General features: G+C 37.5%; 2 protein-coding genes across 2 annotated transcripts in view; one reads left to right on the plus strand and one right to left on the minus strand.

Moving 5' to 3' along the window:
• The window catches only part of LOC144642897 (uncharacterized), a 112333-nt gene that overhangs the window by 65472 nt on the left and 33843 nt on the right, over positions 1–13018 (plus strand). The gene's annotated exons all lie outside the window — the stretch shown is intronic.
• Positions 1–13018, minus strand: part of LOC144642890 (uncharacterized) — a 39924-nt gene that overhangs the window by 4809 nt on the left and 22097 nt on the right. The window contains exons 15-24 of the mRNA XM_078501991.1: positions 10625–10693; positions 8639–8757; positions 7427–7628; positions 6482–6556; positions 4126–4268; positions 3900–4014; positions 3263–3413; positions 2477–2603; positions 1523–1580; positions 1208–1296 (exon numbers count right to left, since the gene is read on the minus strand). Coding sequence (XP_078358117.1) covers positions 1208–1296; positions 1523–1580; positions 2477–2603; positions 3263–3413; positions 3900–4014; positions 4126–4268; positions 6482–6556; positions 7427–7628; positions 8639–8757; positions 10625–10693 — 1148 coding nt within the window. The remainder of the gene's footprint in view (positions 1–1207; positions 1297–1522; positions 1581–2476; positions 2604–3262; positions 3414–3899; positions 4015–4125; positions 4269–6481; positions 6557–7426; positions 7629–8638; positions 8758–10624; positions 10694–13018) is intronic.

Raw genomic sequence — 13018 nt, forward strand, 5'->3', positions numbered from 1 at the left:
TTTCTTGAAAGCAAAATGGCGGATTCCATGTTTATGTAATTGGATAACCGCTGTATAGTTTTTCTCGTCACTGCAGCCTCATACAAGCAAAAATTACCTGTGTAGGGGAGGGAAAATTGTTTCGACTCTGAAAGGGTCGAATTCGACCCCACCCGTCCGAAAAGCACGGTGACCCCCATTTTTAATACATTAATTTAAATGTCATATGGTTGGTTCTACATTGAGATGTTTTAAACTTAATGCCGTAATAAACACGTTTTTGGGAAGTGCCGTTGGCGTGCCCACGAAGCAAAATCTTTAATTTCTTTCATTATCTTAATTCCTGTACAATAAGAATAGTTTTTAATATAAGATCAAAGTCTATTTTGTTGAGCTAGTCTAATATATATACTTTAATGCAATAATTTTTTTTTTTTCTAGAAGCAATATTTCCCCATTCGGATTACTGTGGTTCCTAATATATACCTCGCGGGTCGTATGTTTTCTATAACGCTTATCCATTTTACACAAAATCTAGCGCGGTGACCCCCATTTTTTATATCATTTTTTTTAATGCTTATAATATAATTGTAACCAGGACCAAGTTTCCGAAAATTTTTAACACTCCTTCTATTTCAGTGGAGTCACCTTAAGTCAGTCAACGGTCTTAAGTTGAAATTCCTCCAAATCGGTGGTTTTCGTCAGTGTTACAAAAACTGCTTGTTTGCATGAAAAGTATCAGAAAACTATTGGATTATAGACCAGGAACACGTATTTTTTTCCAAATTATAGTTTTTACGATCTTTTAACGAAAATAATTTCGAAAAAAATATAGTATTTAGTACCCAGCCGTTATGCTTGTGTCCTTTTTGGGGGCACAAATATGGCAAGCATAGAACTGTGAAATTGGTAAGTTAGATGCTACCGAAACTATGATTCGCTCGCACTTAAAATGATTTTAGTTATTACTTAATTATTATAACGTCTGAAAATTGAAAAATGTGACAAAAGTGGCCTTTATTGTAAATCGATACCAACATTTGCAAGGGGGTTTATGTTCTTTATGTCTAGAATACGAAAAATTAGTAGCTTTGTAGGATTAACGTTTTTGAGTTTAAATTTTGATGACGTCGTAAGGAAACAACTACTTCCAGTTATTATCTCAAGACTTAAATTTCCTTACGCTGAATAAATTGAAAATTTTTTTAAACATGTCAACCTTTCTTACTTCGTCATTGTCACGTGATCTTTGCCGTACTTGGTAGAGATTTTTCCAAAGATAACACGAAGAAGAATGGCAAACAACACCATATTTGCCTGCAAAAAACAACGTAACATGTTTTCATTTTTTTGTACACATTAGAAAAACAAACATCCTATGTTGTATACATAGTTAGCTTAAAGCTACTATAGGAATAATGGTTTCGAGACAACTTAAGGAAAGCATATGGAAGCGGTTACTAAAATATTAATGCAACAATCAGCCGCTCTTGTACAGTTGTGATGGTATGACTTAATTGATGTAACTGTTCACACTACATACCACAAGTATGACTAAGATTGGTCCCTTGTAAATCCACAGACTTCCGTTAATCCAGCATCTATCAAAAAGCAGTAAGACTAATATGTTGCACCATGCGGTTGTTATTACTATCATTATTTTAATAACACTATTCATTGCAGTTTATACTATTTTATACTTACTCCACCAGAAAAAAAAAATCAAGTTTTAAATGGGTACTTCAAATAACTCGCAATTCTTGATATTTAGTTGATCGCAACTAACGCAAGTTTCCGATGGAAAAATGCACAACATTCGCGACACCGGGAGAACGTTCTGGAAAGTTAATCGCGTTTTGTTTCCTTTACCTTTTGGCAAACTCTCTTTCAATTTTTGCCTATGCATGGTCAATAATTTATGGAGATATATTTCCGATTGAGTGTCGTTAATCAATATATGTTTTCTTTTGGATTTCTAAGTAAGATAGCATCCAGCTATTTTGTCTTTAGGAAAATTGGACTCAAACATCAATAAAAACTATCTTCTTAAGGGTAATGCGTTTATGATAAATTATGCCATTGTTCTCCGCTAAGAGACCCACCGACAAGAGTTGATGTAAATTGTGACTTATTCCTTATTCCTTTAAAATTAATGGTGTCACCATGGCGTTATTTATTTCTGACCCATCATCGACTTCTGATCGCTATTTTGCCGGAAACGACTGGCATATTTCAACTAATTAAACATAGCGTTTAAGTTGGCCGTTGGTCCTGTTATCGACGAAGGTGATTGGATTTGGTAAAAAGTTTTGAGAAACGATTTTGAGTCAAGTTGAATTCATTCGGGTCACGTAAGTGAAGAGGTGATCGTATTAACAGGTCGGTCGTAAGGCAGGATAGCCCTGTACAATCACAAATCATAAGAACACGTGAAGGGGATTTATACTGCTTTAAAAATCCTACGACTGGAATGATTAAGAAACAAGATAAGTCATACCTGTTTCGCTGTACCTCAGCAGTGAGTTTTAATGAACCACATGTGATGTCTTTATACTGAGCTTTTGCCATATCAAAGGTCGAGGGCTTTATAGCTGCTACTAAACCAACTATCACTGTTGGAATTCCTGCCCAAAAAAGTAAGCAGAGAGAAAGAGCGAGCGCATGTAAATTCTCGAATATTCTGTCGACTTTTTGCAGCGACAAAACATTTTTTTTACATTTGCGGAGAGATTTCCGTACATGGGCCTGGATATATGGATCAAGAGAGTAGAAGGCAAACATGAATGCACGATGCAAATTAAAGAATGATCACATGTTAAGAGCTTAGTAATACCATATTCTCAGCAATTTGCATTTTGCTTGTCATTTTGTTTTACAAGTCTTTTACCGGAGATTTATACTACCGACTTCCCAGACAGGTTTTAAGCGTAACAAAAACTTATCAAACCACAAGAGGTTTCCAAACGGATACAGGTAAAAGTGTTAAGTCAAAAAAGGCAAGCCCTGAACTGTACTTTGCAGTTGTTAAAATAGGTGGTACTTAAGCTTTCAATTGTTATGTTATAATGGTTTAAACAATTTTTCAAGTCGCCGTCGAGGAATCGCACATCCGCAGTCACTGACTTGATGTACGTACTTTCACTGATACAAGGACTTTAGATGTTCAATGCTTGAAAAACTGTCCACGCTGAATTGCTATTTTTTTCATTGCTGTATTTTAATCGCTGTCTTGTACGCGAATGCAGAAAAACCCTATAAAGAAGCAACACTAAGATATACTGACCCCATCCTACCGCCACGTATGCCACATATTGCTTTTCCACTGAAAAAACTTTTACCAACTTGATGTAGAGATTTATTCCTTCGACAAGCATCCACGTGAACAACGCCGTTTGGAAGAAAAATTGAATGACTGTCACTGCAGAGCAGAGGGCCTGAAAACCCAAACATATAATTCGAACAAGTCAACATGGGAGCATTTACACCACTCGACTCTAATAAATGACGTTAACGTAGCCTTTTTTTTCTGTGAATTCTGTGGATTCGTTAGAGCTCTCGTATGCTATCGGTGGAGCAAGGACTGTTTTTGAAAATTCTTCGTTAAAACATTCTTTGCGTTTCCCATTTTTTTTTTTTTTTTTTTAAATGAATCAAAGCTTATGACATCAAGGCGAAAGAATGCGGATTACGTCCGGTCTCAGAAATTCGCCGATTACTTACAGGCTGAAAGGCCAGAATTTCCTAACCTAAAGGTAAAGATAGTACATCTGTTATTTTATCAGTGGAGAATGTTTGACTATTTATCTGAACACACCATCATTTTATACTGATCTATACAATCACGTTTTCATCAAAAGTAACAACAGTTTCTTCTCTTTTTTCTAGCTTTCACAAAAGAACGTTTCAACTTCTGTACTCACCACATGATCCTGTCTTAAAGCAAACAAGTTTTTGTCAAGCACAAATACGAGATTTCCAAGACCAAGGGACAAGAGAAGACTCTTGTGTATGAAGAGCCTCTTTGAACTTTTTAGCCTGTAGATAAATCAAACATATTCTGACCTTGTGACTTGATTTTAAGTTACGCGCTATGACAGTGTAAGGCAAAATGAAGATTTTCTTCTTCTATTTTTGTATTTTTTTTACCTCAATGCTGTCAGTAGTATGAGGGCCAGAATAACAGCTGATATAGAAATACATATCAGCACAAGCTCCATGTTGCTCTGAATTTTCTCGTGCTTTAGGGATTCTTTTGACACGTCCTGATTGTAAACAATGACTCCCTTTTCCTTAAAAAAAGGTAACAATTAATCGTTTTTTTTATACAAGCATGCCATTGAAATACATTTGAAATTTAAATATCACTGGTACCAACGAGAAGGAAAGATTTGAAATTTAATGACAACATTATAGACGAAAAGACGCTATTAATGATGATGATGATGATGATGATGATGATGATGGTGAGCCCTGAAGGGGCGAGGAAAACTTCAAATAATGAGAAACATGTCCGATCGTATTATAAATTAAACCATGGAATAAGGGATTGATTACTCCACTATCATTTCATTTCCTAGTGTTTCGGCTTCTAGGTTTTGAGATCATCCTGCATCATCTGAGAATAGTATCGATCGCATAAGGCCTGTGCGAACGACAAAAACACAAACGAAACCATAGAATGTTCTTTATTTTAACGTTACTGCAGATCAAAACTTCTAATAATTGATTTAGTATCCAACTTCTTTTATTGGCTTACAGTTCTTATCATAAAATATAGTAAAACTCTGAAAATACTTGAAAATCTTTGTCTAGCGCTCGCACACACGTTAACACTCACTACGCAGAACTTTTTCAGGTTCGTTGCGAGAGGTTTTTGCCGTAAACTGCTTACTAAAAACGAAAGAAATTTGTACATTTTTTCGACACACGATTCGCTAAATCGTTGATCACGATAAAAAAATCGTTTAGCACGGACGGAATATGATCGCGTGTTATGAGGCTTGTTGAGGGAAATTATGTATAGAGTAACTGTTATTGGAACCTAAACTCTATTCAGACCGGGCTTTTTTGGACCTTCTCTGACCGGGGGGGGGGGGGGGGGGGTGTTTAGAATCCCACCTATGTAACTTCCAGAATAACAAAGCAATCACAATGAAACTTATAGGATATATAGTATGTTCAAACAAAATGGTGATGTCTAGTTCCTGACACAACATCATATCCTATCCTAACAAATTATTCCCAGATAAATTTTAGATAAACTCAGAGAGTTTGGTAGGGTTTGGTTGAATCTTAAAAATGTTATAACCGTTCAAAGTCAGCGCGGGCCTCAAAAGCCCCCCCCCCCCCCCCCCTCCCCTCCCGGTCTGAATAGGGTTAAAACTTCGGCAAACCCAGAAGATTTCGACGATTCCGCATATCGGCATTTCTTTCAACAGTAAGACTTTAAATAAAATCCTCGCGATACGCTTTTTAACCCGTTTGCATTGGAAACGCTTGCCGTCCGCAATTTTTGTCCTGTTCTACAATGTGATACCGGCTCATATTTTCTACGTTCTCCTGCTCTTATATGGTAAAATGGCGCAAAGGTGAAATAATAAAGTTCAGAACTCTGGTATTCTGGTTTGAGCATTATCCGCTGCTGAAGGTTAAAGAGTTTTTCTGCTCAGCGTAGACAAACAAGGCATAGGGTTTTTCAAACCTGACGAAAAACAGTTTTAAGCGTATAACGGCAGCAGAACCTTGGATATTTTTCCTTTTGCTTCGACTGTCAGAGGACCGTCGTGAAGTTAAATTTTTTTTGTGCAGCTTTTGCAGACAGGTCATAGATACGTACGCCTGAACTAACATGTCAAAATTTTAGCCCACACTTGCTTGTATAACAAATAATGCCGTTGATGAGCCCTGATTATCAAAACACGTATCTGCTAAGGGAAAGTTAAGTTACTGTTATAAGTCCACCCGGCTATAAGCCCCATCGAACGTTCCCATACATAAAACTTACTAACGTCATTACGGAATATCAAACTTTAAAATAATAATAATAATAAGATTAAAAGTAGAGTACAGATCAAAACGAATATTTAGAGTGGCTTTCTTACAATTTATAACTCATCAGTCTTTCATCTCATTTCATTTCCAGGCTTTTTTATGCCGCTAATAAGACTCATCGTCTGGTAAGTCAACCAAAACACCTTACGAACCTGTATAAGCCTGCAGGGCTTATACCGGGCATTTAATGATGTTAACGGTAAGTTCTCTTACAACATTTACATTTGTGTTTGTAATTACATTTTCGAAGGACGTTTCCCGCGCATTTAGAAACAAATAATCAGTTTCAAGTTGTAGGCCTTTGGTAAAGTTTCTCGTGCATATTTATACCAAATCTCATTTGAAGTTGTGTGACTACCTTTACAGATAAAAACTATATTCTGATACGATTGCAGTTTGTTTTATCTTTTCTTCTATGCAGCTAAGTATACCAAGTTTTAAATCCCGTTACCTCGTCAAACTTTACATTTGTGCAGTTATTCGCCCTCAGTGTGTCCTGTATTTGCTGATTGGTCAACTCGTTGGTCTTAAAGAAAATTATATATTACGACAAATAAGAAACACCATATTAATCTCCAATTTACCTTTCACATTACAGCATCTGAGACGGGTGTAGATGAGTAATTTTGTGAATTGGCGGCATAAAATTATGTGAATCTTGTAGGCGACAGCTTTTTGATCTTTTGGATGTGGAAAGTTCTGTATTCCGGCTTGATCCTAAATACACCCTTGCCTGCACTGATAGGATACGCGAGTCATGGTTATACATGTTTTGGAATGAGTTATTGTAAAACTGTCTACGCGCTGCTAAGGACGCCTTTTTTTACCCACAATTCTAGAATAAGAATGGTTGGTACAGAATGCTAGGAATAATTCGGATTGCCTGTATTAGATGTCCACGAGTGAACATTGCGTAACAAATATGGCGGCCGGCGAAGAGGCTGCCATTGCAGCCATTATCGCAGCAATTTGATCTACTTAAAATAGAGGGGGAATTAAGTATGGAGTCTATTATTATAATGTATTTGTAGAATGTTCTGGTAATGCAATTCACATAGGAGAGGAGACACATCCCTTGAATCGCGGGCTATGCCGTACGCCATCTTGGATTTCATTCGAAACATTCTGTTCATTCTGCCCCTGAGAGCAGAACGGATGGAATGGCATTCTGTTCATTTCGGAATAGAGATGCGGAATAAAAAAACGCCCGCATTTCACATTCTGGCCATTCTCATTCCAGAATTGTGAATAAAAAAGCGCGCCCTAAGATTGCGGCATTCCTTAAAGAGGCATTGTAAATATTGATATTGTATATTTCGATGAGCATGTCGTTTTGTGTGATTTGGCCATGAACAAGTTGAAATGATGCAGGAAATTATACCCGCTCTCGACTTACCTTGTTTCTACTCGTAGTCTCATTCTTGTTTGAGATTGTCTCGTTTTTTGAAGTCTCATTATTTCTGTTGGTAATAATTGGCGTCGGTTTATCTACCTTTGGCGGTAGACGCAGAGCAGTATTTAACTGAAGAATCAGTTGTTTCCTTTCTATTGTCAATGTGAAGTGATCTTCTCTGAAATTTTTTAGGTTTCCATCCGTCCTAAAATTCAAGAACATTGTCAGTGTTACTGGAGATGTTCATGTTCTTGTCCTTTACTGTTGTTATTGTGTATGTACTTTTAGCGGAGCTCTACAGCGGCCCGCAGGGCCGCAGAGCAGAGCCCCCATACGCATGAAAGAAGGAACACTATCGAAATGAGTTTTCATGGTCAACATGGATAGCGGCATGGTTCGCGGGCGCGTACGTACGGCGTCCGTACGGAGTCGCGCAACATGGCGGCCATAGTGAAGCAAGAAGGCCGTATAAAGGCGGTCTTTAAAATTTAAAGAGGTTTGAAAAGAAAAACAAGAAGCAATGAAACAAAATGTGGCTTAAAATTACGTGTAGAAAGTAATCGACCGCCAAAAAAGTGGACATTGAGAGCCATAATCGATCGATGACTTTCGTGTCTATCTGTAAAGCCAGCATCGTACATGAAGGGACATTCGAAAGCTAAATCGGGTTGATAGAATAAACAAACCATTTTATTGCTTCGGGGTAAAAAAAAAAAAGGAAAAAAGAAAAAAAAAACTTGACCCTCTGGGATTTGAACTCACGACCTCCGGATCCGCAGAATGGCACCTTACCGATTGAGCTAATCCGACAGACTCTGTAAAGCACGTTGAATATATCCTTTATCAATGCAATAGATATTGTGGAGTCTAATAAACTGCTGCGAAACTATAACAGGATCGCGAAACTATTTTCTATTGCTAGAAAGCAGATAATTTACTTTACTCTAAAGTAATTTTTCGTGCCATGAGTAATGATTTTGCACCGCTTTAAGATTATTATTTTTGTCGTACTGCTGACATTCAGTATAACCGTGAGCTATTTAAATTTGTGTCGCACCTATAAACCGCCATAAACATTAGTACTCTGGCCGCTTATTCACTAGAATGAAAACATTGTAAGCTCCAGTGAAAATTGAATAAATGGGGAGCTCCGCTTTTAGGCTTGCCTAAATCTATATATTATAAAAGATGCATTAGGATATATTTATTACTCACCTCGGGTCTTTGACGCGATTTAATTGTCGAGTGGAGCCATAATTGAACGCTGTGGTATTGTTTGGAGCCTGACGTACAAATTCCAATGCTCTACCCGCCAGAAAATTTCGGTCACTTGCCTTAGGAGGGAATAATACATTCATTTGAAGGTAACCCTTGCGACATCAAAAGTAAATGCATAAGTAAATGGAGTACTTAACTGGAAAGGTAAAAATCAAACGAGTCGAACAGTTTTCCATGGTCTACACTTTTTAAAGAACATAGGAACTCACGAGCCGTGAGGCGAGTGGTTCTACTGCAAAGTTTGGACATTTTATGACGTCATTTCTATATCTATAAGAGTTTATATAATAACCTGAATTCTACGCGCATTTTGATTGGTTCTTACTTATGATCTATCAGAGTACAGACACATGGATGACGTCACGCGGTGGTGTGACTCGCGCGCGTGATCAGAGTTCATAGTCCAAATCAGAGTTGTCGGCAAAGTTTTTCAAACTTGCGGGGCCACAACAAAGCAAAAAAGTTCAGCTTAATTACAAATCTTCAGTGAGAAACAATACGCCAAGCATCGTTCACCTTTCGAAGCATTTAACTGGGCGAAACAAGCTTGAAGACGGAAGACAGTGAATTATTCAAGAAATTATCCGAAATCTGTATGAAAGTTTGACCGATGTTGTACAGTTGGACGACGCCACGGAAAACAAACGAATTGCGGTTGAACGCTTCGGTTAATGCTTACAGATTTGAACAACTTTCCAAATCGGAATAAAGGTTAGTTTTTTCATTGACTTTCAATTGACCATTTTTCTGTTTATTCAATCGGATTAACAATGCTTCGTGTTAACGAAAACTTTATAGTGAAATCAAAACAACTTAGCTCATCGGTACGGCAGCATTGCTCACACAGAAGTGTGCTGAAGTCTTGTGTTATTATATAAAACAAATAGATTTCATTTTGCCGTGCGTCTGTTCAGTAATAGATCACAGAAGACGTCAAAATGTGGTATACACATCAGTGACCCACTCGGCTAGCGCCTCGTGGGCCACTTCTCTGTTCATACCACATTTTGACGTCATCTGTGATCTATTACTGAACAGACGCACGGCAAAATGAAATCTGTTTGTTAAGTAGACAATGAAAAACGTGTCGATTTGTCTTATACAGTAACACAGAAAATTCAACGCTGAATTAGAAAGAATATTGTTTTTAAGATTGCTTTTAGATGGAAGAAAGATTTTAAGATTGCCTTTTTATTCACTATTGTTGGCAATTCACAACTCACTGGATTCCAATGTTGAAAAAGTCGCAACAACTTATCAAGTTGTTCGAAATTTACCCTGCGTTGCGCTAAACTTTGCGTGATTTTCTTGGTTTATTATTTCACACTATTCAACCATTGCTTTCGACCAATGAGTTTGCGAAATTTCCTCAGTCACTGTATAAACGGGTTTGTATTGGTAATCACAGAACTTCGAGCAAAATTTGAAATAATTGGGCACGAGTAGATTTTTTTTTAAGACGCAATTGCACGAGTCTGTGCGGTGAGTGCAATTTTTGGTTTTTCAAGTGCTTTTTATTTCACATAGTTCGAGAAAACCATGCAGGAGATTACTCGTTAATAATACACCGAAAACATAGGCTATTTATTGCATTGGGTCTCTCATGGATTGGTCGCTTAGGCAGTGAGCAATGTGCATGTATGGTATTTTTAACTTACACGCTCCGACACGATGATTACAGCGCCTCTTACTTTGCCACCTTTTCAACCAAGCCCTGAAAGCGTACGTTAAGTTAAACATGCAGTGCATTTATAACAAAAAACAACATCGAGAGACTTACAGTAGAGTAAGAGGTCCGGAATGCAATTTTTCGCATTGTTTATTAAGATACTGTTAAAGGGATCGGTATGAAGCTGTGAACTAAAGTAATGTAGAGCTTGGCACTGAAGGGTTGTGTATTCTAGTGAAGTACATGTAGCTTACCAATTTAGGCTCACAAAACGGAGTGTCCTGTCCGTATACAGAATTGTAAAGTACCGTCTGGATGAAGTGCTGAGAAATAAAAGGGAATACAGATGTCAGTCGACCAGAAAAAAGTTGCTGTTAGAGGAAGGAACGGAGGAGGGTTTCTGTCACCCAATGTGTGTATCCATTTTATCGCCTCGACGAAGCTTGTGTAATTCAAAGAAGGAAGAGAAAACAACATCAAAAATACAGTCACAGCGCTCCTTACGACCACTCTGATAAGCAAACGGTTCAGTCACTACTGCCACTTTGAAACTTCGCAAGTATGTAAGTAAGTATGTACAGTTAAGCTGTTTGCCGATGACACCCTTTTATGCGGTGTGGTGGTTGAAGACTCAGATTGCGACAATCTCCAAGACGACCTCAATAAATTAGAAATCTGGCAAAACGAGTGGCAAATGGAATTTAACCCTTCTAAATGCAACATCATCTGCATTTCAAATAAGCAAAGTCCTCCTCAACGGACATATACTTTCTGTGGTTCCAAACGTGAGCAAGTTGACTCTGCATCGTACCTAGGAATTACTGTTAACAGAAAATTAAAGTGGTCTGAACATATCTCATCTATCTCAAGCAAGGCAAGTCGGTCCTTGGGGCTGATCAAGAGAAATCTCTGGAACTGCCCCAGGAAAGTACGCGAAACGGCCTATACCAGCATCGTCCGACCCAAACTGGAGTACGCAAGTGCCTCGTGGGACCCACATCACAAAAAAGATATTTCAACCCTGGAGAGAGTTCAAAGAAAAGCTGCCCGTTTTTGCCTTAAAAACTTCAACAAAACAGCTAGCGTGACAGACATGTTATCTGATTTGAAATGGGACACGCTAGAAACAAGACGAAAGAAAAACAGACTGACTCTAATGTACAAACTTAGTCATAACCTAGTAGACATAACTACGGAAAATCACTTAATACCAAACAGTGAAAAAAGAACACGAAATAGCCATGCTTTTAAGTATAGGATGCCAAAAGTATCTAAGGACGTTTTTAAGTTTTCTTTTTTTCCTAGATCAATAACAGAGTGGAACTTACTACCCGCTGACTTAGTGAATTGCAAGTCATTATCGAATTTTAAATTAAATTTAGGGAAGCATGTAAACAAGTAAATTGTAACTAAGTATTTTTATATCTTTTTTATGCATGTAAATTTTGTTTTTTATTTTGTATCTATCTTTTATAGTTGATGTGATGTCTTAAACGATGTTATCAACTTAATAAATGTAGATGTAGTAAGTAAGTAAGTAAGTAAGTAAGTAAGGAAGGAAGGAAGGAAGGAAGGAAGGAAGGAAGGAAGGAAGGAAGGAAGGAAGGAAGGAAGGAAGGAAGGAAGGAAGGAAGGAAGGAAGGAAGGAAGGAAGGAAGGAAGGAAGGAAGGAAGGAAGGAAGGAAGGAAGGAAGGAAGGAAGGAAGGAAGGAAGGAAGGAAGGAAGGAAGGAAGGAAGGAAGGAAGGAAGGAAGGAAGGAACGAACGAACGAAGGAAGGAAGGAAGGAAGGAAGGAAGGAACGAAGGAAGGAAAGAAGGAAGGAAAGAAGGAAGGAAGGAAGGATGGATCGTTTCCCAAAAAATTTGTTCCCTTGGAAATTTTGACTTTCTTCTCTACAAATAGCTATTTGATACTGGTTTTAATCCATCTGGCTAATAACGCAGTAGGTAAACATGGCATTTTGACAGTTTTCGAGTTGAACTAAATTTGCACGCCAATGTTAAAAGCATCAGTTGATGGTTTGTAATCTGAAGTAAGGGAACGCAAAAAAGGGGCCCAAACGTTCCCCTTAATGTCAACCTAACAGGTTCACTACAATTGCCGTCAAATCCGTAAAATCCGCCGTATTTAAAAAGAAATGACCACTGTCGAACTGCCACATCAATCTGGAAGTTCAACCCCTTGTTAAAAATCTATAGATAGGGCGGATTTCACGGATTTCGCGGAAAAGATGAGATATCTTATTTAATACTTCCATTTTAAACTGTAAATATCTTATATTATTAATATATTCTATTTTCATTGTTAAAAATATTTACAGTTTAAAGAAGAAGTATTAAATAAAGAAGTCATGACTTTTCCGTCAAATCCGTGAAATCCGCCGTGTTCAAAAAGAAATGACCACTGTCGAACTGCCACTTCGATCTGGAAGTTCAACCTCTTGTAAGAAATCTATAGATAGGGCGGATTTCACGGATTTCACGGAAAAGATGAGATATCTTATTTAATACTTCCATTTTAAACTGTAAATATCTTATATTATTAATATATTCTATTTTCATTGTTAAAAATATTTACAGTTTAAAGAAGAAGTATTAAATAAAGAAGTCATGACTTTTCCGTCAAATCCGTGAAATCCGCCGTGTT

Source organism: Oculina patagonica, chromosome 2 (genome assembly GCF_052425735.1).
Source record: "Oculina patagonica isolate OP01 chromosome 2, crgOcupat, whole genome shotgun sequence".
NCBI lineage: Eukaryota > Metazoa > Cnidaria > Anthozoa > Scleractinia > Oculinidae > Oculina > Oculina patagonica.